This window comes from Culex quinquefasciatus, chromosome 2, assembly GCF_015732765.1.
Source record: "Culex quinquefasciatus strain JHB chromosome 2, VPISU_Cqui_1.0_pri_paternal, whole genome shotgun sequence".
Classification (NCBI taxonomy): Eukaryota; Metazoa; Arthropoda; class Insecta; order Diptera; family Culicidae; genus Culex; species Culex quinquefasciatus.
In genome coordinates, this window is record NC_051862.1 from 163,132,556 (window position 1) to 163,159,292 (window position 26,737).

The window sequence follows — 26,737 nt, forward strand, 5'->3', positions numbered from 1 at the left end:
CCTGCGACCCGGCAGAAAGGCATCGCAAATCGAACTGGCTCAACTGTCAGCGAGACAACCAGAGCCAGCCGCACCTTCACACAAACACACGCACGCGAAAAAAAAAACGAAAAACACACCGACGACGACCGCGAAAAATCCTGCGACCCGGCAGAAAGGCATCGCAAATCGAACTGGCTCAACTGTCAGCGAGACAACCAGAGCCAGCCGCACCTTCACACAAACACACGCACGCGAAAAAAAAAACGAAAAACACACCGACGACGACCGCGAAAAATCCTGCGACCCGGCAGAAAGGCATCGCAAATCGAACTGGCTCAACTGTCAGCGAGACAACCAGAGCCAGCCGCACCTTCACACAAACACACGCACGCGAAAAAAAAAACGAAAAACACACCGACGACGACCGCGAAAAATCCTGCGACCCGGCAGAAAGGCATCGCAAATCGAACTGGCTCAACTGTCAGCGAGACAACCAGAGCCAGCCGCACCTTCACACAAACACACGCACGCGAAAAAAACGAAAAACACACCGACGACGACCGCGAAAAATCCTGCGACCCGGCAGAAAGGCATCGCAAATCGAACTGGCTCAACTGTCAGCGAGACAACCAGAGCCAGCCGCACCTTCACACAAACACACGCACGCGAAAAAAACGAAAAACACACCGACGACGACCGCGAAAAATCCTGCGACCCGGCAGAAAGGCATCGCAAATCGAACTGGCTCAACTGTCAGCGAGACAACCAGAGCCAGCCGCACCTTCACACAAACACACGCACGCGAAAAAAAAACGAAAAACACACCGACGACGACCGCGAAAAATCCTGCGACCCGGCAGAAAGGCATCGCAAATCGAACTCATATCTGTTTCCTTCAAAAAATTTAAGTTTTTTTGAAAAAAATATTTTTTTGCCCCCTGATTTTTTAGAGCGATTTTTTGCTTTTTTGGGGCGACATAAACTTTGAAAAATATTTGCAACAGCCTAAACAGTGTTTTAAAATGTATTTTATACTAGTTCAGTTGTTTTGCAATCATTAGTTTACAAAAAAAAGTATGATTTGACGAAAACAATAATTTTAGCGCAAAAATAACTTGTTGCGATACTAAAAATCAAAAATATTCAAAAAAAAATAAATATTTTTTAATTAACCCAATCATGCTTAAAATAATTCTAAGCGCAGGGAAATGCATTTTAAATTGATTTCAGCTGTTTGCACTTGTGTTTCCATTAAAATTTTGATTTTTTTTGAAAAAATATTTTTTTGCCCCCTGATTTTTCGGTCCAACTTTGAGGGAGGGGGATGACAACAAATTTTAATAAAATTTGTGCCAGCCTAAGGCACTTTTAAAAAGACTTTTTTTTTGTAAATTTTGAATTTTCGGACCACTGACCTGAAACAAATGTATTTCCAGAAATTTATTGGTAGTAAAAAAAATAGTAGTGGCTCAACTGCAAAATAAAATGCAAATCATTCTGTGAAAATCAGAAAAAATCTTACATTAAGCTTTTAATTTAAAATATATTATTTTTTTGTAAAATTTCAATAAGCTCGCTGCAAATATTTGTCGAAGTTTATGTCCCTGGATCCTAACCAAAGTTTAGGGGAGTGGAGCAATAAACAAATGCATAAGTTGATATTGCAAGACATGGTATTAATATTTGAATGTAAAAAGTGTTTTGAAATGCATTTTACACTTGTAAAATACCCATTTTAAGCCTAATAAGCGGTCGTGTTTGAATGATGCTGGATAATCTGGAGTGTTCCTTGAAATTTTCTAAAACCAAGTACACCAACGAATAGAGCAACTTTTTGTGAACATTTCTGTTTAATTTCACACTTATTAAAAGTTTTGTTTTTTTCTTTCACAAGCATTTAAAAAAAAATCCCAAATGCATTCTAATCAGTCGAGTGCATTGGGCCACGCCCATTTTTCTATTTTCAGCTTAGTTCTTTTTTTTCCAGCACTCTTTTGGGTCTGCTTCGTGCTGCCAAAATTGATGAAATTTGAAGCGAACTCTCACGGTATCACTAGCTCACTCCAACAGGCGCTGCACCAGCAGCGTCTTTATCCTTTATTTACCATCGCTTCTCGCTCGGTTTTCTTCAGCCTTCGATTGGAATGGGTAGTCAAAATTTAAACGTCAAAAGACTTAGCGCGTTTGTTTTTTGGATGGCGCTTGCTAATTTTTTACATGTTTCGGGATTATTTTTCAAGTGAATGACTAACTAATGTGCAAAAGAACATGTTGCCGGTAGTTGGAAGCAATTTTATATCTTAAGCGCTTTGAAATCGTTAGCGCAAGTGAAAAGATATTGATGGCGACTTTTGTTAAGCAGTTATCCTCTCATCTTGCGTGTGGATGTGTGTGCCACCAAAATGATGAGAAATGGTCTCGCAAAATCTTTTTGGTCAGTAAATGGCATAAACTTGCGTGCTTACTCGAGGCGGTACCGTTGCTGGTAAGTTTATATCCTAAATAGTTTTTTTTTTAGCTTTAATCGAGCATTAAACTCTTTATATGACGAAGATAGGTGTTTGATTAGAAAGGGTTTATTTCCCCTATTTTTTCTCGCGAGATTTTGATGGAGGGCGACATAAACTTTGAAAAATATTTGCAACGGTCTCAGCAGTACTGCATAAAGTTTTATTTATGGAAAAAAAAAATAGTATTATAAATACTAAATATTTTAAAAACTAATGCATTAGTTTTACAAATTTTAAGTATTCACAATACTTTTTTTTCCATTATAATGAATGCAAAACAACTGGAGTAACTGACCATGGCATGTTATTTGTTTATGCATTAACAAAGTTTATAAGCACATAAATTTTAGGTAAATTGCTAAAAAGTCAGAATTTGGCCTGAAATTCGTTGAAACTAGATTTGTTTATAATTTTGTTCATATTGCATTTTAAACTGAATTCGAAGCAAGAATCTTTTTTTTTTTTTTTGTTACACCCAAAGGAAAAATATATCTCAAAATCTGCAACATTGGATTTGCTACAGAAAATGTCACATTTTATAACATTTTTTGCAGCAAGCCCGTAGATCATTTTTGCCCGCCTGTAAACATGTCAGCGATCTGCAGTTCTCACCAACACATATAATGCTGGCCCGTCCCCGAGCAACACTCCAAAGAGAAGCATATGTTGGTGCTCTTTCACTCACTTTTCATCAAGTATCCATGGCGCGGTGGTAGCGTGTCGGATCAATAACTAAGAAGTTGGTGGTTCAATTCTCGTTCTGCTAAGTGTTTTTTTGTGAAATACAACCAAAAAGCCGTCGGTAATGTCGATAATTGTCGGTAACGGGCAAAAATGTCATACCCCTATATCGCAAAAAATGCATGAGGACAGTTTTCATGCAGATTCTGATATACTTTCATGCCGCCATGCATCACAATCATGCGACCGCCAGTTGGGTGTATTTACAAATTTATTAAACCATCTTCTAAAAGAAAATTGTTCAAAGAATTCGAAAATGCATAGCGTTTCCCGATTCAAATTCATTTTCATGGAGAAAATCATGACACTTTGAGAATATTAAAAACGTACGCATAATCATAGTTAACTAACTTTTTTAAAATTTTCAGAATTTTAGTTTTTCAGAATTTTAGTTTGTACTCGACATCTGGCGAAAAAACCTCAAACCTATCTAAGTCACACCCCGGCTATCAAAGTTATGGTAGCCATTTTTTAGCATTTTTTTAATGGTGCTTTGTTTTTATGTTTAAGTTATGTAAAGCTTAATTTTAGGTTAAAAATAAGTGAATTTTGGTTTACTGGCACTTGTGGGATGTAATCACAGCGTAAAGCAGCTATCCTAGTAGCAACCTGTGCTTACTAACATTCCTGTCCCTTAAAATCGAGATCTACAAACTGACATGGCGGGCGCCGCAACTGATCTAGTTTTAGCAATCATGGTATTTTTTTTCTTTTCAGTGAGTGGTCTCTCATGCTCTTATGCACATGCTCAATTTGAATTATTAAAAAAAAATAAAACCATTTCTCCACCTTTCTCGACCGCTCACAAGAACAGTTTCCTCTGAGTGTTGCGAAGCACTTCTTCGCTGGGCAAACTAGTCCACTTTCTGGGCGAGCTGGCTAAGGCCCACACAAATGCTGCGAAGCCACCAGCAATAAAAATAATAACATTGCGCAATCACGGGTCCCCCACAGACCGTTATTATAAATAAAAAATTTCCACCCAAACCAATGACTGGACATGGTTCCTGGGACCATTCTGCACCTCTGGGCCGAGTTTCAAAATATTTGCCGGCAGAAATTTCGAATACGGTCAGTTTTAGTGTTTCGAGTAGAAATTAAGGGGAAATCACATGTAAAATGCGTCGGAAAAGATCAAAGTTTCAATGTTTTAATTCCAAAACATTACTGGTCATGGTTTTAAATTGCATTAACATGTAGCAGAATGATATAAAAACGATTTACAGCACTGACTTAGCCGGATTAAGCCGAAGTTAAGTGACTTAAGTATATTATTTACAAGTTTACATCTTAATATTAAAAAAAAACTCCTACATCAAGGAATTTAAAGGATAAGGATAACTAGATAGCACAAAATAACTTAAAATGGGGTGACTTTGAGCCAAGGGGTGACATTGTACCAAATTATACGATTTTATAATAGCCAGATAGCTTAACACCAAGCTCGATAAGCTTGAATTGCAAAGTATAATCGTTGCAAATATTTTGTTCTTAGATTATGTTGTCCTCTGCCATAAAAAGTTCAATAAGTACGAAACACTAAAAAATAGATAAAATAGATAAAGCTTTAGTTTCACATTGGCCAGAAGTAGGATATGTTTTGAAAAACGAAGTTGACTTTATAGCTGTCGGCCACCATTGCTAGTACCAACCACTAGTGTCTTCCTTTTATCTACAAGGACTTCGCCGCCCTGGGCTCCTAAGTGTATGAAAGTATGGCACGGAGCGACGGCGCCGAATACCCATATTTACACAAAGAATTTTAGAGCGCCCGCCGCGGGATTCGAACCGGCGACCTCTGGATTGTGAGTCCAGTGCGCGGTCCGATTGATCCACACGGGCGGGACCCGGGCGGGATATGTTTTGATGAATACATTATTAGTGAACGTTCTTGATGATCAATAATATGTTTTATTGAATCCTAACTATGAGTGTATCAACATTATTTTATCCAATTACGAAAAGTTATTTTATTTTATTTATTTTTATTTTATGACGATAACTGCAATGTTGAAAAATAATTGGTTGGTTTGAAATATTAATCCTGTGGGAAGTTGTGCCATTCAACTTTTGCTAAGAGCTAAATGGTAGCTGGAGTTGTCTCCGGATTTCATTCGTAAGTTTGAAATTTGTAAACGATTTAAAACAAAAAAGAACAAGTTTATTCTAATTGCTATGTCACAAGCTTGCCACGTCAAAAGTTTGTTTCCTAATATTTTGATTGTTTTATTTGATTTCAGAAGAAATTGATTCAGAACTGAAAAATGTGAGCATAATTTTCAAATTTGGAGGATTCCAGGAGATTTTAAATTTATTTTAATTAATTAAATTTTAAATCAACAGGCTTTATTCAAACAGAATAAGCAGATTTGCGTAGCAATATCATCAAATTGCTTTGTGGGAACATAAATAGCCCAAATTAATCCGTCTACAAATAAATAAATTAACATAAAAATTCAAGCTTATCAAAGCAATCCTAATGCATTTATTGGTACAATGTCACCCCTTGGCTCAAAGTCACCCCATTTTAAGTTATTTTTGTGCTATCTAGTTATCCTTATCCTTTAAATTTCTTGATGTAGGAGTTTTTTTTTTAATATTAAGGTGTAAACTTGTAAATAATATACTTAAGTCACTTAACTTCGGCTTAATCCGGCTAAGTCAGTGCTGTAAATCGTTTTTATATCATTCTGCTACATGTTAATACAATTTAAAACCATGACCAGTAATGTTTTGGAATTAAAACATTGAAACTTTGATCTTTTCCGACGCATTTTACATGTGATTTCCCCTTAATTTCTACTCGAAACACTAAAACTGACCGTATTCGAAATTTCTGCCGGCAAATATTTTGAAACTCGGCCCAGAGGTGCAGAATGGTCCCAGAAACCATGTCCAATCATTGGTTTGGGTGGAAATTTTTTATTTATAATAACGGTCTGTGGGGGACCCGTGGCAATATAACATACATTTGCTTGAATTTCAAAGTTGAAACATGAAATTCAGTAAAATATTGTCACAAATTAGTATTAGTAAAACAAAATCCAACCGAAAAACCACGCACTTTTCTGCTCCACTTCGAGCAACCAAAAGAAAAGCCCAAAATTCTCTCATAAATTCCAAATCAGTCCAAATGGTCCATTTCCTCGTTCAACTCCGTATTTCGGCTGCACGTTGCGTGTTGTGGTGGGCTTTTTCTCTTCGAGCTTCGCTTTCGACTCCATTCTGGGGCTCGATCTTGAACAGCTTTTCCCTCGCTCGCTGGGTTGAGGCCACTCCAAATTTTACGATTTTCCCAGAAACGCAATTACAAGGCTCTTTTTCGGCCGTCGTCTTTTAGTGATGCTTTTTTTTCTTTATTTTTGACGGGCCTAAGCATGAGATAACGCGTGTGGACGCGCGTTTGATTACATAAAAGTTTTGGTTTCGCTGTCTTCTTTAGAGGGATAAAGCTCGAACTTACCTTTTCAAAGTTCTCTTTTTTTTTGCTAAATCCAGATGGACAGTTTCTTTTCCCACACAGTCACTACCCCATGGAGGTCCTCCGCCGAGGACGTCCCAATTCACAAGGCTCGGACTTGGCCACAATTCCACAAACACAGGGTAGCACACAATCACACACACACACGAACAAACGTGGTTGCCTCTTTTTGTGCTGCTTGCTGCTGCTGCTAGATTGGATCAAAACAAAAATAGCCATTCATTTCCCGGAACGAAAACAACAACACCGACTTGGGCGGCAACGGCAAACGACGACAACGACGACGGCGAAGGGCTTGTTTTGAAGCTTGCAGAATGGTACTACGCATGGAGGAGGCTGCACAGGGTGGCGACTAATTTTATCGTTTTACAAGGAAAATGTATTTTTTTTAATCTTAATTAGAGTCCATTAGGAGGCTATTAGAAATGTGTTTTTTTGTATGTTCGGCACGTTGTGCGTTCGTCAATTTTCTGATTAAGATGATACATTTGAAAAAAACGTACTAAATCAATATTTTTCGGATGCACAAAAAATCCAGCACGTATAGTTTTGAGAAAAGAAATTTAATTTCTTTTCTACATTTGTTTGTTATACATTTCTAAGTAAGTCGGTACCCAGCTCTTATGGAAAAGCATAACAAAATATTCGGATTCCTATTAGATTTTTTTTATTGGAATTACAATAATTTTGAATAGTGTTGGTAACATCATGTGTTGATTTTTTTATTATTTATTTTATATAATGTTTTGAGCCCTACTAGACAATTTTATTTATTAATATAAAATAAGTATAATACTGATTGATGTTGTTCCCAAAAGTTGTCATTAATTTTTAACTGTTTTATTTTCAGATAAATAAATAAATACATAAGTAACTTACTCAAGTTTTACAACATTTTGCGCAATAACAAAAACATTGCCAATCGCACTGCTTCTACACTGCTGACAGCTTGCTCCTCGAATTCAAAACATTGCCACAAACCAGGCCACCCATATTTTTTTCTTCCTCCCTGCTTCCAAGAGGGCAAAATCAAAACAAACCCGTTCCGTCACCATCGACGTCGACGTCGTTTCGCAATCCACACTATCCAATGGAAAACAATAATCTGGCCACTAACAATGGCACGGCCAACAAACAATCAAAACAAATTTCACCTTTTTTTACTTCAACCAAAACCCCTCACTCTTCTCTTGTTTTTCACACTCAACTTTTTTTTTATTTTCTTTGCTTTCCTCGATTTTTTTTTCGGAAAAATGCGCCAATCACGCAAAAACAAGCACAAATCGCACCCAAATTCACAGAAAATCACCGCGAAACGCGCGAACCGCACCGCGACCGCCGGCGGTGACCGCAAACGAACCGGAAGGTGGCCAACTGGAGCCGGAAGTGACCCCGGGAACCATGTGTTTTGATAAATCCGTCGAGCAGTACCGAGTTCTACGACGACGAGTTAAATGCGTCCATCTTGACTTTGCACCCAGAAACGTCATTTTTTTTGTTGCGGCTTGCCCACGCGTGCGCGCTACCAGGCGGTCAAACCGAGAACCAAAATGGTTTGTGTCTATGCTGGAGTGATTTTTTTTTTGCGTTGGTCACAGACAATTAGATTGAATTTTAACATTAAATACACCGACGTAACACTCAAGTAAAAAAGATGACCCTTCTTTGCATCACCCCTCCGGTAAGTCCGGTGAGCTGTCAAACGGTTTTTCGAAAAATGTATTAGCAAGGCAACACTGATTCTATTTTGTTTGTAAACACAAATCAGCTGATTCATTCATAAACTACGTTTTGTTTGCAAACAATGGGTCGAGCAGTGTTGCGAAATATATTTTTATCGGCAAGGGGTGATTCCAAGGAAGTAATTGGGGTGAGTCGTGCTGGGACACATTTCAGCAGATTTTTTACATGGAGTGTTACGTCGGTGTCGGTGTACAAACCATGCGTTTTGAGCTGGGTGCAGAATAGTGGTTCGCAAAGCGGCCTCAATTTAGAACTGTCAAAGCAGAACCAATTTACTGTTCGCAAAATGATACCAAGAAGTGGCAAGTATTGTAATCGATCTATAATTTATTTTGTCAGGAATAAAAAAAAACGATGACGTCGAGCTTTTGAGGTACTAGAATTCAACAAATCTTAAGAAGATTGTTGAAATCGAGATAGGCATAATTCATCGCAAACATTCAAATAAGCGCTATGTCTCACGCAAAACCTTTGTTTATGGCACTTATTTAAATCTGGAGTTTTTTTTTTGAAAAGGTCCAATAAACCAAATTTTCAATTTTTGCTTTTTGGGTGTTTTTGAACCCGCCTTGAGTCAGGGGTATTAAAAAACACCCAAAAAGCAAAAACTGAAAATTTGGTTTATTGGACCTTTTCAAAAAAAAACTCCAGAAATGTTAGCTACCTTGGGCAGAAGCGTTAAATACAATAAAAAAAGTAATCTAAAAATCAAGCACATTTTTTTCTGAAATTAGAGTAGTAGTGTTAAATGTTGTGTATTCTTGCCATAAAAGATTTCTTTTTCAGTTAAAAGTAAAATCGTGAGTAAAATACTTTTACCGATACAACTATTTTGTTCGAAAAATGCATGCAAGTATCAAAAACTTTCCAACTTTTAAATTGAAAAGTTTGAACTTTCTGCGAATATTCACCAACGCAAACTTTTAATCCAACGAACGATCTTTTTAAATTTAGAGTATTCTTTCTTTGTGTGTACCAAATAAAATTGAATAATCTTCTTCCGCTTTTATGACTACGCTTCAAAGATACATAATCTTGGAAATTCCATTCGGTTGCTCTTCTTATTCACAAAATTCCACCCACTCTGATACAATTTTTCGTCACTAAAAAGGCCCGTTTTGGCCGCCCATCGTTTAGTCTGCGAACAAAAAAAACGCAAAGCACATAATTTTTTTAGCAAAAACTTAAACATCAACTGATCCAAAATGTTTCAAAACAAGTCACTTCAGCAGCAAAAAATATGTCACGCTTGAGCTTGAGCATAGCCTTCTACTTTGTTTATGTTTACAGCTGTTGTGTAGCTGGGATGGGATAAACAAAGAGAAAAAAAACCTATTGTCAAACTAAACCACTTTCAACATGGCCGCTTCTGTCAACCTAAACCAGTCCTTTCTTATGTGGAGAAAATGAGAAGTATTGTAATTTGAGTTGAAAAAAAATAAATTTTAATTCAATTTCACAAATAATTGTAAATTGAATTAATAGATTGATTAAAATATTTTCAATTGAAAGGAATTTATTTCTATCGTACACCGAATGTTGAACTATCTGCATTTTCATTTTAAAAAACAATACATTTCATAAACTAAAGATTCTTTCGTCCATTTAAAACTACTATTATTTTTTTTTTTGCGCGTTACATTCAAATGTCATCTAGATTGAACAATATTAAACCTGTGCTTCCCGTGCATGGCTTTCTACCTAAGGTACTCGCGATTGAGTGTGTAGTAGAGCGGTTGTCAAAATCGCTATCTCTGACTCTCTCACTCCACTGACACTGACATTGTTTATGTTTTGGTTTTCCTGGCACGGCCCATTGTTCTTTTGTTATTGTTTTGGTTTTAGTGGCACGGAGTCATGCACTCACACTAATGCAAAGCAAGATGACGAGTACCTTTGATATACAGCCTTGCTTCCCGTGAATTTAAAATGTGGCGTGACGTAACAACATCGTAGAACTTGATTTAAAAAGCATACGAAAAAAATGGCCACAGTTTAGCCTATTTGATTTTTTCGCACATTTTCATTTCAACACGTTGCCACAAATTGATTACCAAACTTTTTACTCTTTGAAGTGAATGAATTGGTACAAATTTGAATGTTTGCCGGCCATTTCTTCCGATTCTGACACCTTATGGCGTGCGACCTATGGAATGTTAACTTTTTCACTAACAACATTAGTTGAGTAAAAATTGCTGCTGAATTCGCTTTGTAAATGCCTTCCCCGATATGTAAGGTACGCACATCGGAAGGAACCGGTCAAGAAAAAAATCAAACGGGCAGCAGCGGCAGCGCAAGCAAGTCAGATAGGGTGAAGAAAAGCCCCAAGAAATTGCTCCCTCTCCTTTGTTCTGCTTTTCGTAAACCTGTTTCTTGACCCCTTTCCTTCCGATCAGCATACTAGCCTACACTCTTCAAGTGTGCTCCTCTTTGGGAAACTGGGAAAGATTTATTTACTTTCTTTGCGTAACGGGACAACGACAGGAGTGGATATAAGAAAAAATCTTCCCTCCCATTTAATTACTTACAGGATTTTTTTTAGATTGAAGTAAGTGATCGTATCGTATCAATTACCTCGAGTGTGACCTCGAGTCATCTTTGATTTGCCAACCATTTCTAGTGATTTGTATCCGGCAGCTCCTTATGAACGGATCTACAGTAAAACAATGGAACATAAACTCCACTCACGTCCAACCGCAAATTTTAACAGCCAAATGAAAAAAAATTTGCGAGGTAAAACTAAACATCATTTCAACCAAAGAAAAAGTCATCTGCATGCTTGAGCACTGAGTTGAAAAACATCATCAAGAAAATTTGAATTGTCAAGCTATCTGAATCACAGATTGCTTGAAATTTGTATTCGAACACGAATTTTCTTGCAAGAAACAGAAGAAGAATACAAACGTAAACACTCAAAAAGAAAACTCTTTCCAGCCGTCCCGTCCCAGTAGTGTAGTGTAGAGTGAGATTGAATCATACAAATGTTTTCATGCGATTTTACCATCGGTTTTTTTTTTGCTGAAATTTGTATGATTCAATCTCACTCCTCAGAACCAATGACACCCCTGATGACGGTACACGAAAACACGAAGAATTTTTGGGTGCCCGCCGCGGGATTTGAACCAGCGATCACTGGATTGTGTGTCCAGTGCGTTTTCCGATTGATCCGATTGAGAATTGTTAGCTGAAACTTTTATTTCTGACATTTTCAAATATTGAGTCAACTTTAAAATTAATATGAAAATATTTTCGTTGAAAAGAGCAGAAACTTTCACAATTACATATATTATCCAAAAGTTTTTAACTCTTGTACCCGATTTAGCATCATCCTAAATTCGGTCAAGGGATGCCTTGTTTAGGCCCCTATAACTTAAAACAATATTGTACCGTAATCTGGGGCGAATCGGGACTTCAGTCTGAATAGGGACAGCAGTTTTTAGAGCACTTAATGCTCTTAAATTTGGAAATGGATGTACACATTTTGTTGGTCTGAGTCTGTTCTAACCGAAACCAACCAGAAAAATCAAAATATTGTGCTCCAACATGTTTAAAACTGCTGTCCCAATTCGCCCCATGTGTCCTGATTGACCCCAGTTTACGGTATATTAAAAAATAGGACTACCAAAAGGCATGCAATTGGGTCCTAAAATGAAGCTTAGATTGGTAATATTATTGTTTACAGCGATAATGCTTATTTTTCTGAGTACAATAACCCTTTGTACGACCACAAAGAGTTTAAAATGGTTTTTTAAATCAATTTTGAAAAATTAACCTCGCGGTCCTTCTTGACAGAAAAGGTTCTACTTGACAGCTCGTTCCAAGGGGACCATAGTTGATCCATCGAAAAAATGTTGTCTTGTCAAAAAAAAATTTCGCATTAAAATAAAAAAAAGGGATCAGAAATGGTTTTTAATCGTGTTTTTACCGTTGTACATAAAAATTGACATAGGGCTTTAGTACCCAATTAATCAATCTCTTATTGCCCTGTTGTTTATTTTTTAATCTAAATATTTTAATTTCAATAAATTTAAATTCACAGTTTAAAAAAAACTCTTTGCGTTTGATAAAAATTTGTCATGGATTTTTGAATTTTCTTTGGGCACAAAGAATGATAGACAAAGATTCACAAAACTGCTCCAATACTTTATTCAAACACCAGAAATCACCGTTATCCAATCCCGCACAACAGCCACATTAGAGTACACTCCCACGGCACGCGGTTGGGCACATCCCTTGCCCCAGGACACCACTCCGACCAGAACCCCATCAGCAACCATTGGTCCACCACTATCGCCAAAACACGCATCCACACCACCATGCTCCAAATCCCCAGCGCATATCATACTATCCGTAACGCGCTGAAAGTCCTCGTAGGCTTCGGCACAAGCTTCTCGATTGATCACCGGAACGGCCACGGCCCGTAACAGTTCGTCGGATTCCTCAGTCGTCAGCGTGGCTCCCCAACCGGATACCAAGCAAAGCTGACCAACTTCCGGTTCAAGCTGGGTAAGCTCAATCGGTTGAATTGATTTTCGAAGGGGGAGCTTATCAGTCAACTCGAGCAGGGTGAAGTCGTACTGCCAGGAATCACGATCATAGTCCGGATGTTGGATGATGGTCTTAACGGCCGCTAGAAGGCTTCCTTGATTGCGGTCCGTAGATCCCACGCGAACAGCGTATGCTTCCGGAGCAGGTTCGTCCATGGTGCAGTGCGCTGCCATCAGGATCCATTTATCAGAAATTATGGAGCCTCCACAGAAGTGAGCTCCATACCGATGAAGAGATGCCTGGTATGGGATATCGGTGATGTCTGCCGGGAAACCTCCAACGATTTTTGTCCGGAAAGGAGTGATGATGGCTCCTAACAGATTTTATAGAAATCATGATATTGTAAGATTAGTTCCTAACTGGACTCGGTCACTGGAAACGACCGGCGGCTCAGTGACCGACGAAATAGGCGGCGGGCCAGATGCGGGCATAAAAATGTCAAAATCTCTTCCCCCTCACTTCGTCTCACCATCCAGCTGCAGATTTGTTGACAAACAAACGGAGCACGCGGTCGCATGATGGCGGCATTGAGCCAGAATTAGGGGTGATCATGTGATTAAAAATGAAAGTTTTTTCAAGAAAAATAATATTTTTCCGACCGAACAAAAAAATTGTGAGCATGTTCAAACAATTATTCCTGATGTCGGAGAAGTGATAAAAAAGCAAAATGTTAATCCATAATTTTTCTATAAATTGAATTTTTTCACTCCAACTTGGAACCCCTAGGTCTATTTACGACCGTTTCCAATGACCGTGAGAAGATGCCAGAAAATCCAGCTACGAGCTAAATCCACAATAGAAACAACAATTTTAAAATGTCAAATATATTTTTCAATTACCTTTACAAACCATCAGACAAATAAAAAGAAACAATACTAAGTTGTCTTTCATTACTTATAAAAAGATGTTTCAACAGAAGGTTGAGTATCGAAGGTTGTCGAATGACAATTGAGAGGCTGTGACTAAAATCTTGTCCTCGATCTTGTCCAAAACGAGATAAGTTGAACAATGAACTCAAATTTACTATCACTATCTTATCATACGAGGATTGAAGTTGGTGGATTGCAGGATGCTGTGCATTGATACTGTTTTTATAGGAATATGTATAACAATTATATTATTGCGGGCGTCAATAATTAGAGTTCACGCGCGGTGATATTACGACCGCAGGATAATGGTCGCATGACAGCCGCATGACAACCGCAGAACAAATTTTTGGCTGTTGTCTAATGTTGCCTTGAGTTTTCAGCTGACTTTTAGGAAAATATTCAAAACAAATCAAGTTGACAGCCAAATCAACGCAGAATTTCAGTTCAAATTGCTGATTTTTACTCTGCGGTTGTTTGGCGGCAATAATCTCCTGTCACTCACAGCGAATCAGAAACGTGATTTTATCTTGCAATAAGCAATATTTCAAAATCAAATGAATTTTCACCTAAATCACTCTACTAAGCTTCAATTAAGAAACCTGCAAGTACAGACTGGATTCGCTTCAATTTCGCTAGTTTGAGTGTCTGCAGACATCATGATAATTCGAGTTTTCGCTAACTCGGTCGTATTCGAATTGAAAATCACTCAAACGTCAAATTCAGTTGTCAAACTGATGTTTAAATTTCAACCCCATTGTAAGTTGATTTCCGAGCTTTTGACAGCTGCCAATCGCTCCAATTAGCAAATTTCGTTTTGCTCATTCTAGTGCAGTTCTATTCGAATTAGCGAATCTACCCTGTACGGTACAATAAATTTAACGGCGTCATAGAAAGATTAACTCCAAACGAGTGGAATGCCCACTGTCGAGAGTTGATTGAAATTCCCAATTGTGTACACACGTTTGAGATTACTACTTCAAGTGACACTTGATTTAACTTGTGAATCCAATAACAATTAATAAATTCACTTTCAGCTTGTACTTGAAATTTAAAAAAATGGCTCTAAGAATGATAGTAACAATCAAAAAAAGTTTATTGTTTTAAATTTTATGACACCCTTCATTCCAAAAGTCCGATAGAAATGTTTTTTTTTTTGGAAAAAAAATCTTCAATTTCTGTCCCGTTGTTGGTTTGAGAAAGTCTAACTAAAAAGTCTGGAGCAACACGAGAAAAGGGCGGATAAGCATTTTCATAGCTGGAACTTTTTTGCAAATTCCGATCCAACATGTAGTAACTTTTTCACAGAACTCGAAATGTGAAACAATAGCTGGCCTCCCCATCAATTACCTTTTAACACTGCGGGTTTTGTTGAATAGTTATCTTTGAGCTCAGAATTTGCAAAATAATTCCAGCTGTCAAAATGCTTTTGCACCCTTTTCAAATGTTGCTCCAGATGTTACGAACTGTCACTTTGTACACGGGACACACACTTACTATCAAACCAATTCGATCGAATTGTAACCTCTGTGTAAAGCGAGTGTCAAACTAAAAAATGACCCTGTTCATTTGACAACAATTGGTGTCAAACTATCGAGGTTTCAGTGTTTATGCACAGAAATCAAATTTTCTGAGATTTACACAAAAATTTCAAAAAATCTTGACTTTTGTGAAATTACCCAACCTAACTCACATGATTTGAAGTAGTACCAAATTATAAAAAAAACCTTCAAAAGAAACCAACCGAACGATTTTTGTGAATATACATATTGTTATACAAAATTTGTACAATAATTAGTTATCTAAATACAGCAATTAATTTTATGATTTGCATAATAATATTTTTAACATAATTTAAATAGACTTTTAATGATTAGTTTTTATTTTTCATATTTTTCACGTACGGCCCGCAATTCTGCGGATAATAGATCGATCGGCTCTCAAAAATCATTTGGCTGAGGATCGTCGAACGAAGTTTCACGAAAATCAAATATGGGTATTATGAGTTGAAGGTTAACAATTATTTGAAACAGAATAAAAGTGAAAATATACAATATTAAATACGATATTTTGAATTTATCAATATATTGTGGTTAATTTATTCAGATTTTTTAGTTCACATTTGTGCTATAATCGATCTATAGTTTTGAAACTTCAACATCCTCTTAGACAAAACGTGTCGGCACGTTTCCTTAAGGCCCGATGAATTTCCGATTGGAATAACCTCAAGTATGTACTCGAACCAATATTGCACCCAATTCAGCTCCCTATAAAAGCCATCCGGTTGTCGGTACCGAACCATCATTCGATCAACTTCCTCTCGTCCGGTAAACCGAATCCAACGCAATGGTCAAGTTATTAGTGTTGACCACCTGTGCCCTTCTGGGCTTAACATCTGGTAAGTTTTAATATATTTTTCAAATTCATTCGATTATTTGTTAATTTAATAAATCTTGTTTCCAATTCCAGGTGCCTCCCTCAAGTCCACTTTCATGCCGAGCTTTTCTCGCGCAGGGAAAATCGTCGGAGGGTTCCAGATCGACGTCGTTGACGTCCCCTACCAGGTGTCGCTGCAGCGCAATAACCGTCACCACTGCGGCGGATCGATTATCGACGAGAGATGGGTGCTGACGGCGGCCCACTGTACGGAGAATACAGACGCCGGTATCTACAGTGTGCGCGTCGGTTCGTCGGAACACGCCACCGGAGGGCAGCTGGTCCCGGTGAAGGCCGTGCATAACCATCCGGACTATGACCGCGAGGTCACCGAGTTTGACTTTTGCTTGCTGGAGTTGGGCGAGCGTTTGGAGTTTGGCCACGCCGTTCAACCGGTTGATCTGGTTCGGGACGAACCGGCTGACGAGAGTCAGTCGCTGGTTTCCGGCTGGGGAGACACGAGATCGTTGGAGGAATCCACCGATATCCTGAGGGGTGTTTTAGTTCCGTTGGTGAACCGCGAGGAATGTGCCGAAGCTTACCAGAAGCTTGGTATGCCGGTTACGGAGAGCATGATCTGCGCTGGATTCGCCAAGGAAGGAGGCAAGGACGCCTGCCAAGGGGACAGCGGTGGTCCCCTGGTCGTGGACGGGCAACTGGCTGGAGTAGTTTCCTGGGGAAAGGGTTGCGCTGAACCTGGATACCCGGGTATTTACTCCAATGTTGCGTACGTTCGCGATTGGATCAAAAAGGTGGCCAAGGTTTAAAACCCCAATAGAATCAAAAATTTAAATCAATTTGTTTGAATTTCTCATCCGAAATGCGGCAACCCGCGCAAAATTAGCCTTAATTTATGCTTTCCGTACTGCACATTTGCTTTGAGTCACCCAAATAGCTCTCACGAGGGTTCTCATTTCCACGATTCCACCCCCTCGACGGCGTCAATGTCACGCACACACTCTTGCCATTGAGGGGTGTTTTTTGGTTAGCTCGTGGAAAAGGAGATGCTGGGGAAAAGCTCAGCATGACGCCCATTTTAACGGCAGATTCTGCTGAAGAAGAAGCCGTTGGAGAGGGAAAATTTTAAGAATTTGGTTCTTCGTATCTCCTTTTTTATTTTCTTTTTTGTTAATCGAGAAAAAACAACATAGTTTGTTGTACACATTCGATACAAATAGTATTGATCAAGTTTGTACAATCGAATATTGTTGTTTAGAACACATGTCAGAAAGTTTATGATTCTATTTGTGTACAACATTTAAGTTACTTTTTTATAATTTTTTTTTATTGTTTTTGGAGTTTCACAAGGAAGATCTAGTTTTAATAAAATAAATATTTTTGATGCATTCTTTTACGTTATTTTTCCACAGAAGCATGAATTTATTCACGTTTTAAGTTGAAATGTGTTTATATTTGCTTGAAAAAGTTCAAATAAAATATTTCAGCATTTTTGAAGTTTCTGGAATTATTCTAAGAAAACAAGTGCCCCCCGTTACTCGTTGTTTTTGCTCAGGGTTGTTCACCTGTATCATATTCGTAAACTTAAAAAATATAATAGTACGATTTTAAATTTGAATAATTTTATCAATTGTATAGGTATGTTTTATTCAGGGGGGCGACATCTATATCTCACTACAGGCAGCTCGCCCGTAGCCAACACAACCCAATCAAATCGTTTTCCGCATGACGGATTCATTCCGCTTCGAATTCCGCTTCGAAAATTGCTTCGAAATTTTCTAAACAGATTGTCTGATTGGGTTCCGTTTCGATTCCGTTTGAGCATTTTTTGCACAAGGGCGACACCTGCTGGTGTACAGCGGAACCTCGATGACATTTCGCCGAGTTTCGCCGAAGCGGTTTTTCGTCAGTGTGTGAGTGAGTTGACATCAAAAGAAATGTCAAACGCGTTTCAACTTGAAATTTCTAAGAGCGTCATCGGAAGAGCCTCGATTATTTTCAATCGGATTTTCCGGATTCTGATAGAAAAATCAAAGTTTATGGGCGGATTTGTTTATTGCCAAGTGCCCCACGACCGGGAACGCTGCCGTTTGTATATGGACCGTGGGCCGGATCTGTCCTGCGTGCGTTGCTGGTGAGTTTGGTTAAAATTTGAACTTTTTTTTTATCCCCAACTGATTTGACGACGATTCTAGGAATTTGTTCATACCTGGCCTACTAGTGCGAGTTACTCAACAAGCAGACGAACCCGGTCCAGCGAACATGCGTTGATTTGCTCCCATTCAACTTGGCCAATTGTTATCGCTGGTACCGGCATGAGTGGCGGACGGACTTCTCCGTCGGACAAAGAGATCAACGGAACTTGTCCTTCTGCATTTCCAGCGGATTCTTTATTGGAAAACAGGTAGCCCAAACAGACGCGCGGAAATGCACAAGCCGGCAGCTGGACTGTTGCCGCCACCACCACCAACCATTGTCATCCCGCCGGAGTAGTGTTCCGTACTGCCGGACCACAATATATTGTAAAAATTACAAATTTTAAGTAATTAAAACACGGGATTCATGGTGGGGAGAGTGTTTTTTAAATTAATTTTGAATATAAATAAAAACTGCCTAAAATAGGCCAAAAAGTTGAATCAGTTTTGAATTCCAATTAAATCAAAACTAAAGAAAATCAAAAGAAAAAAAAGAAGAAGCAGCTGTCAAAGCTTACCCGTCTGTTCCGTTTCAATTCCGTTTGAATTCCGCTTGAACCGATTTGCGGCGAAAACTCAAACGGAACCGGTTGTTGCGTTTGAAGCGGAATTCGTTTCCGAATCTAAAACGAACACTGTTTAGAATTCGAATCGAACTTTTTTCGCTCAAGCGGAATTCTAAACGGAATTCAAACGGAACGTGCTGAGTGGGAACCCACTCAGCGCGTTCCGTTTGAATTCCATTTAGAATTCCGCTTGAGCGAAAAAAGTTCGATTCGAATTCTAAACAGTGTTCGTTTTAGATTCTAAACCGCATTCCGTTTCAAACGCAACAACCGGTTCCGTTTGAGTTTTCGCCGCAAATCGGTTCAAGCGGAATTCAAACGGAATTGAAACGGAACAGACGGGTAAGCTTTGACAGCTGCTTCTTCTTCTTTTTTTCTTTTTGATTCTAAACCGCATTCCGTTTCAAACGCAACAACCGGTTCCGTTTGAGTTTTCGCCGCAAATCGGTTCAAGCGGAATTTAAACGGAATCGAAACGGAATGGACGGGTTGCTTTTGACAGCTGCTTCTTCTTCTTCTTTTTTCATTCAGGTTTTCTTTTTTTGTTGTGGTTGAACCAAAATTCAACCAAAAATAATTATTTAACTCTTTATTTTCATTTACAGCTGATTTTATTTGATTTAAATATAATTAATCGTAAAATCAAACGCTTCCCAACCCCGGCCCCTTGTTTTTTTTTTTAAGATTAACAGTAAACATATTGCTTTATAATAGATTGCGATTCAGTACACTCCGTTTCCCCTGTATCGATCGGAACTTCTTCATCGTTGGATTCCGGGACCGTGAACCTTGACCTTTGTGTACCGGTGGTGCTAGCGCCACTGCTCTACCCGGAGGACTCTCCGACAGCGACGAAATAATCTTAGCAACATCCTGTGCTGATATCTTCCGGCCGCCAACCTTCAGCATGTGGTTCCTGCAGTCCTCGAGCGAGGCCGTAAACGTGTAGCCGATCTCCACCACCAGACTGCCCCAGGCAGTGTCTATTACGGACGACCGCAGCAGTGACTGGGAGTTGGCTTTGACCGCTTCGACCGAAACCGGTACACCGGTACACGCTCCCGCGGAAAGTCCCGACACAGCTGCTGCCCAAAGCGCGCTTACGTCGAGTCGGCGAGTCCAAATTCCGGGGTGACGTCGTTGAGACTTCCCTCCTGGCTGGATTGGCTTGGTTCTGCAAAAGAAAGCCGACTCACGGCGAAGGACGCTCTCGTGAATCTAAAAAAGAAAGAAAACTCCAGATTAATCCAGTCCAAGTTCAACATAGTAGAATCTTGCGATGCGAACAAAGTACGTACTTGGCGTGCTTCTGGAAGAGGATTTCCTCGGGGGCAAACACGGCCGCGGCACCGACTCCGGCGGCAGCCAAACCATTCAGCTTCGGGGTTTGGCTCGACACGTTCCACGATCGGAACGGGCTTCAGCTTCTCCAACGTGGCCAAACTCACCGAGGGCAGTAAGCCGGACGAAAAGGCTACCGCCGATGACGAGGACTAACCGTCCAAGATGAAGTTCACGCCGGTCAAGGAAAAGGCAGCATCTTCTTCAAATTTTCTAGCACACACTTTGACATGTTTGACATTTGTCACACTCACACATTAAAAGAAAAACCGCTTCGGCGAAACGCGGCGAAATGTCACCGAAGTTCGGCCGTACACCAGCAGGTGTCGCTAATGTGCCAAATGGCTCAAACGGAATCGAAACGGAGTCCAACCGGAGATTCCGTTTAGAAAATTTCGAAACAATTTTCGAAGCGGAATTCGAAGCGGAATGAACCCGTCATGCGGAAAACGGTTTGATTGGGAAGCTGTAAACTTCGGCACCAGAACAAAAGGCAAATGTCAACTTCGGCTCCAGCACAAAAAAAACAGCTGTTCGTTACGGAATCAAAACAAAGCAACTGCGCACTGTAAAAAAAAGTACAAAAACTGCAGGCATAAAATGGAAATAAAGTAATTATTGTTTTTATGTAAAATTTTACCGCAATGTACGTTTAAAAGTTAGTGTATGTTTGTGAGGTGATTTTTATCAATTTATTTGCAAAATAAACTACTAAAGTAGTGATTATTAAGCACACATCGGGCCGATGACCTCATTTAAAGTTGTACTTTTATCACATGAAACGTTTAACTTAAGTACTGTGTAAACTGTGACTTTAACTACAGTAATTCTTATAACAAAAATTGAATTATTAATAAAAGAAATATTATTGTTTTCACTGTGCGCAGCTTGCGCGCATTATCAATCTCAATCACCCAAGATGGCGGCCTTTAGCATCCCCCTGGTTTTATTTAAAAATGATAAAGGTTGACCCCTCGTTGCAGACAGAATTGTCGGGGGTTTGCAGAAGTAAAATAAAATTAAGTGGAAATGGAGGCACTTAGTTTCTTAGAATGATTAAACATAGCATTAATAGTCGAAATTTAAAATTTTGCTTTCTTGCCGGAAATCAATAAAAGTGACATTTTTTTTAATTATCTTGACCCTCCCTACTTTTTGTCCATACCCCCTTTTCAATCCGTTTTTTTTTATTTCACAATTGAGCAATTCTCTACCAAAACCGGAAATGGATATAATTTGTATTTTTTGATTTGGCTCAAACTTTGTGGGGGCCTTCCCTATGACCAAAGAAGCCATTTTGCATCATTAGTTTGTCCATATAAATTTCCATACAAATTTGGCAGCTGTTCATACAAAATGGTACGTATATATTCGAAAATCTGTAACTTTTGAAGGAATTTTTGATCAATTTGGTGTCTTCGGCAAAGTTGTAGGTATTGTTAAGGACTATTTAGAAAAATAGGTACACGGAAAAAAATTTCCCGATTTTTTATTAACTTTTTCCCACAAAACTCAAATTCCCAAAATACGTATTTTTGATTTTCGAGATTTTTGATATGTTTTAGGGGACAAAAATCCGCAACTTTTGAGCTATAGAGAAACATGGTCAAAAAATCTGCCGCCGAGTTATGATTTTTTGAAAAACTGGTGATTTTTGGAAAAAATCGAAATTTCATACATAAAATTTTTTTGAATTTGCAATTGAAAATTACTTTACAGATTTTTCGATAAAGGGCCCCGTTTTCAAGATATAGCCACCGAAAGTTTGATTTCAGCGAAATATTTGCAGTTTTTCAATTTTTAAAAATAGTGACCATGACTGACCATTTCTAAAATATTTTTTTGAAAAGTTCAGAAAATTTGCTATAAAATTGTCTAGAGACATTGAAGATTGGACCTCTGGTTGTTGAGATACAGCTTAAAGAAAGAAACACGAAAATTGAAGTTTTCTAAGTCTCACCCAAACAGCCCACCATTTTCTAATGACGATATCTCAGCAATTAATGGTCCGATTTTCAATGTTAATACATGAAACATTCGTGAAATTTTCCGATCTTTTCGAAAAAAATATTTTGAAAAAAATTAAATCAATACTAGCATTTTTAATGGACATAATATTCAATGTTTGGCCCTTTTAAAATGTTAGTCTTGATTTAATTTTTTTCAAAATATTTTTTTCGAAAAGATCGGAAAATTTTACGAATGTTTCATGTATTAACATTGAAAATCGGACCATTAATTGCTGAGATATCGTCATTAGAAAATGGTGGGCTGTTTGGGTGAGACTTAGAATACTTCAGTTTTCGTGTTTCTTTTTCTTTAAGCCGCTGTATCTCAGCAACCAGAGGTCCAATCTTCAATGTCTCTTAGACAATTTTATAGCAAATTTTCTGAACTTTTCAAAAAAAATATTTTTAGAAATGGTCACTCATGGTCACTATTTTTAAAAATTGAAAAACTGCAAATATTTCACTGAAATCAAACTTTCGGTGGCTATATCTTGAAAACGGAGCCCTTTATCGAAAAATCTGTCAAGTAATTTTCGATTGCAAATTCAATTTTGCATAAAAAAATGAGGTCAAAAAAATTTTATGTATGAAATTTCGATTTTTTCCAAAAATCACCAGTTTTTCAAAAAATCATAACTCGGCGGCAGATTTTTTGACCATGTTTCTCTATAGCTCAAAAGTTGCGGATTTTTGTCCCCTAAAACATATCAAAAAATCTCGAAAATCAAAAAATACGTATTTTGGGAATTTGAGTTTTTGTGAAAAAAAAGTTAATAAAAAAATCGGGAAATTTTTTTTTCCGTGTACCTATTTTTTTCTAAATAGTCCTTAACAATACCTACAACTTTGCCGAAGACACCAAATTGATCAAAAATTCCTTCAAAAGTTACAGATTTTCGAATATATACGTACCATTTTTGTATGAACAGCTGCCAAATTTGTATGGAAATTTATATGGACAAACTAATGATGCAAAATGGCTTCTTTGGTCATAGGGAAGGCCCCCACAAAGTTTGAGCCAAATCAAAAAATACAAAAAATAAAAATGGTCGAAATCGGCCGGTTTTGTAGAGAATTGCTCAATTTTCCTTTTAACTTTTTACTGCAGTAATTTTCCAATTTTGGATATTCTTCATTATAATATTTCCTTTGAACATAATTATTTAGTTTTCATTTTCAATTAGGCTGTTACAAAATTAATTCAAAGTTTTTGTTCATTTGCATTTGTATCTTTATTTGTATTGACATGGGTTCTTTAGTTTTCGAATTGATTTAACCCTCTACTGTCCAATTTAGTTTTCAAAAATTGTTAATTTTTCCCGTGTTTAGGATGTCATTTTGAGCAACTTTTGTTCTACGAAAAACTTGACTTCTCTTGTTTAATGTTGTTTTTGTTGAATTTTAGTATTTGAATTTGCATTTATCTTTTTTAGGTTATGTTTGTTTTTGGTAGTATTTGGCCAATTCTACCACCTTCTATCATTACATTTTGCCTTTCTAATATTTTCATATTTTTACACTCATTTTTTTATTTATTTTTATTTTATTGCTCGTTTTTACATTTTTTGCTATATAATGGCATTATTATTATTTAAATTGCTTAAAAATGCGTAGAGGCATAGTCTGGGACTCTAAAAAAATTACTACATACTTCTTTTTCCTTAAAATATTGGAAATGATAGTGAAAAACACAGCCAAAGTTGACCTAATAAAAAAATAAATAAAAAACGTTGGCTAAGTCACATAAAACAAGTCAAACTTCCAATCCTAATAAATTCTAAAATTTTAAAAGTTCTTCTTTCCAATGCTTTTTAAAGGTCAAAAATTGGTTAAAAAATGAATTTTTGGCGAAATTTTAGACCGAAGCCCGTTTAGAGGCTAATCTTGAAGTAAATTACTTTTTTGTGCTTACTTTAGGCCGATGCAAATATTAAAAAAAGTTTTAGTCCCTCGGCCCTGGCCGAGGTCAAGGGGGGGGGGGGAGGCAAAAAAATAAAACAATATAAAAATTTAAATAACAAACCATAGTCTTCACATTTAAATGAAAAAAGTGTTTAAAAATGCATTTTACACTAGTTCAGTTTTTTTGCAATCATTAGTTTAAAAAAAATCTAAGATCTGACAAGAACAAAAATTGTATCGAAAAAAAAATTTTGCATCGAAAATTTTCAAAAAATTTCAAAATTTTTTAATAAACCCAAACATGCTAAAAATGATTTTAAACGCAGGAGAATGTATTTGAATTTTCATTGAAATTTTGAAGTTTATTGTAAAAGTATTTTTTTGCCCCCTGATTGACAAAAACTTTTAAAAATATTTGTACCAGCCTTAGTAATATTAAATTCAGCTCATTCTTCTTTGTTTTCAGTCTCTTTCTATATACAGTCTTCTTCAGTCAACTTCCGTCATTCTTTTTAAATTTTCTTAAGATTTGTAGTCTTCGAACTTTATTTACTTCATTAGTCTGCTGCAGCAAAAACTTTTAAAAACTTACAATGGTATAATTCGGAAAACAAGTCTAATTAAGATAAATTATAAGCGGAGGGAAAAAACGAATACGAATTAAATTTCTTAATATTATTTTTGTTAAAGGTGTTAAGTTATCCTAGACACTGTTAAGGCAGTAAACTAATAAGACTATTTTCTTGTATCTTGCAAATAAACAACAGTTGAACGAAAAAAGTTTTTTGAAATTCATTTTACACTAGTACAGTTATTTCATTCATTAGTTCTCAAAATATCTCTGGGGTGAATTCCATTTAAATTCTAAAGTTTGTTGAAAAAAATATTATTTTCTACTATTTGATTTGTCAGGTTGATTTTTAAGAAGAGGGGGTCTTATTTTATTATTAAATATTTCAAAAGTTGTAAAAAAGCTTCTTTTTTGCATGTCATTTTTTCCATTTTTACTAATATTCCTGCCTCAACTCTTGAATGATTTGTTGAAAAATATTGTAATGTTCATCAAACCACTCTTAACTTAAAGAAAAGTTGATTTCAGACAACAACAGTTGATTGGAAATCACTGAAATAAAAAAGTACAAAATTCTTGGAATTTTGACTTCTTTCCTTATTTAGTAATTGGGTTTTCTGGATAACTTAATAAATAAAAAAAGGAGGCAAATTTCGTAGAATTTAGGAATTTGGTCCTCCGAAAAGAAAGTCGACTTCAAAAAGGTAAACTTGATTTCAAAGAATTCTCAGCAATAAATAAAATATTGAGGTAAAAAAAAACAAAAAATCATAACCTACCCAAACCGGATACGCGACGTAGGATCCTCTCCTACGAGGACGCCCGATTAAAATCGCAATAAAAATATTCCCGTTTCCTCACATCCTTTTCCCGATCGTATACATGTGCAAACCTCCGCACACAAGGAAACCCTTTTTTTCTATTGAGTAAAAGAGGTTAGTGCAAAAAAAATTGCGTCTCAGCATTTTTTTTTCTGCCGAAGACCACAACGCTGCCGCGTCACCAACGTGCCATAATTCGTTCGTCTGTACATATTGCATACATTTGGGTGCCATACACACTGACAGGCGCGCCCGACAGTATGCCCGTGTTGGTGCGAGGATTTTCCGCCTAGCGTTATGCTATCCGCGTAAAGGTATGCTTCCAGGCGTTGCGTTGTGTTTGTGAGTGTGTGTGTGTGTGTGAGTGTATGTGTGTGTGTGTGTGTGTGTGTGTGTGTGTGTGTGAGTGTATGTGTGTGTGTGTGTGCGTTTTTGTAAGAGATGAACCGTAAAGTGTTTCTCTTCTTTTTTTTATTATGAGGACGGCATTCGGCCGGATGTTGGTTACGGGACGATGCGACGAGTGGCATTATTATCTAGGACAAATCGCGTATAAATAGCGCACGCCGATCAATCGATACTAATTAATTTCCCATTTGTCACACTCCGGTGAGCTTGTGAGGTTAGTGTTAGGTATTTTTAGGATGTCGATTTGTCGACACACAGGTGTCACAGATGAAGTGACCTACTTAAGGTGGCAGGGGTTGAAGTAATTTGGTAAAGAATTGTACTCTTTTGTTCTGAAAAAAAAAATCTTAAAAAAAACTTTTATTCCCAATTTGAGTAAATCCACTCAACTGTGTACAATATTGCAGAACAAGTCTCGGGCGAGTTTTCAAAAAGCCGTAGCCGTGAACTGTAACACTAATTTTCGTTTTTCTCGAAAATGAAACAAAATTTAATTTATTTTAAGTATGGGGCACTTGAAGGACGTGTGGATGAACAATTTAGACCTTTGATTTTGGTTTTTCGTAAGTTGGTCGAATACCGATGCAAAAAGGGCTTTGTTTACCAATGGCTCTTACGGCTTATTGAAAACTAATCCGAGAAGTATCCAGGTTTTTAAG

At 37.5% G+C, this 26,737-nt stretch overlaps 4 protein-coding genes and 1 long non-coding RNA gene across 8 annotated transcripts in view; 2 read left to right on the plus strand and 3 right to left on the minus strand.

The window, feature by feature from the left end:
• The window catches only part of LOC6037067 (insulin receptor substrate 1), a 407,646-nt gene extending 399,453 nt beyond the window's left edge, over positions 1–8,193 (minus strand). Inside the window, exons 1-2 of one of the 3 annotated variants that reach the window (XM_038252358.1) lie at positions 7,869–8,193; positions 6,697–6,901 (exon numbers count right to left, since the gene is read on the minus strand). The gene's annotated coding sequence lies outside the window, so the exon portion shown is untranslated. Of the gene's footprint in view, positions 1–6,696; positions 6,905–7,593 lie in introns of all 3 variants that reach the window. The other 2 variants (XM_038252360.1, XM_038252359.1) reach the window with 2 other exon arrangements.
• A 4,407-nt stretch (positions 8,194–12,600) lies between these two features.
• On the minus strand, positions 12,601–25,688 carry LOC6037072 (trypsin-1). Of its 2 annotated transcripts, none has more exons than XM_038256696.1 (2): positions 25,629–25,688; positions 12,601–13,318 (listed from the first exon to the last, which is right to left on the minus strand). In XM_038256696.1, the coding sequence occupies exon 2, from the start codon at positions 13,176–13,178 to the stop codon at positions 12,606–12,608; it is 573 nt and encodes a 190-aa protein (XP_038112624.1). In that variant the 5' UTR covers positions 13,179–13,318; positions 25,629–25,688; the 3' UTR covers positions 12,601–12,605. The 2 variants fall into 2 exon arrangements, with proteins under 2 accessions (XP_038112624.1, XP_001847027.2); XM_001846975.2 differs by lacking the exon at positions 25,629–25,688 and adding an exon at positions 13,845–13,946.
• LOC6037073 (trypsin 3A1) lies at positions 16,147–17,100 on the plus strand. The gene is made up of 2 exons (XM_001846976.2): positions 16,147–16,269; positions 16,341–17,100. The coding sequence occupies exons 1-2, from the start codon at positions 16,218–16,220 to the stop codon at positions 17,072–17,074; spliced, it is 786 nt and encodes a 261-aa protein (XP_001847028.2). The 5' UTR covers positions 16,147–16,217; the 3' UTR covers positions 17,075–17,100.
• LOC119767657 lies at positions 18,165–18,837 on the plus strand. The gene is made up of 2 exons (XR_005277635.1): positions 18,165–18,399; positions 18,461–18,837. It is a non-coding gene; the product is annotated as an uncharacterized LOC119767657 (long non-coding RNA).
• On the minus strand, positions 19,702–20,599 carry LOC119766382. The gene is made up of 3 exons (XM_038250888.1): positions 20,588–20,599; positions 20,325–20,519; positions 19,702–20,244 (listed from the first exon to the last, which is right to left on the minus strand). The coding sequence occupies exons 1-3, from the start codon at positions 20,597–20,599 to the stop codon at positions 19,732–19,734; spliced, it is 720 nt and encodes a 239-aa protein (XP_038106816.1). The 3' UTR covers positions 19,702–19,731.
• Positions 25,689–26,737: the final 1,049 nt, after the last annotated feature.

Bases quoted from the DNA above. Each gene is read 5' to 3' on its own strand.
- LOC6037073 (XM_001846976.2), top strand. From the start codon at position 16,218: ATGGTCAAGTTATTAGTGTTGACCACCTGTGCCCTTCTGGGCTTAACA. The intron at 16,270-16,340 runs GTAAGTTTTAAT...TTCCAATTCCAG, and splicing joins CCTTCTGGGCTTAACATCTG to GTGCCTCCCTCAAGTCCACT.
- LOC119766382 (XM_038250888.1), bottom strand. The intron at 20,245-20,324 runs GTACGTACTTTG...TTTCTTTTTTAG, and splicing joins CTCTTCCAGAAGCACGCCAA to ATTCACGAGAGCGTCCTTCG.
- LOC6037072 (XM_001846975.2), bottom strand. From the start codon at position 13,896: ATGAAAGACAACTTAGTATTGTTTCTTTTTATTTGTCTGATGGTTTGT. The intron at 13,319-13,844 runs GTAATTGAAAAA...AAAATCTGTTAG, and splicing joins TTGTCTGATGGTTTGTAAAG to GAGCCATCATCACTCCTTTC.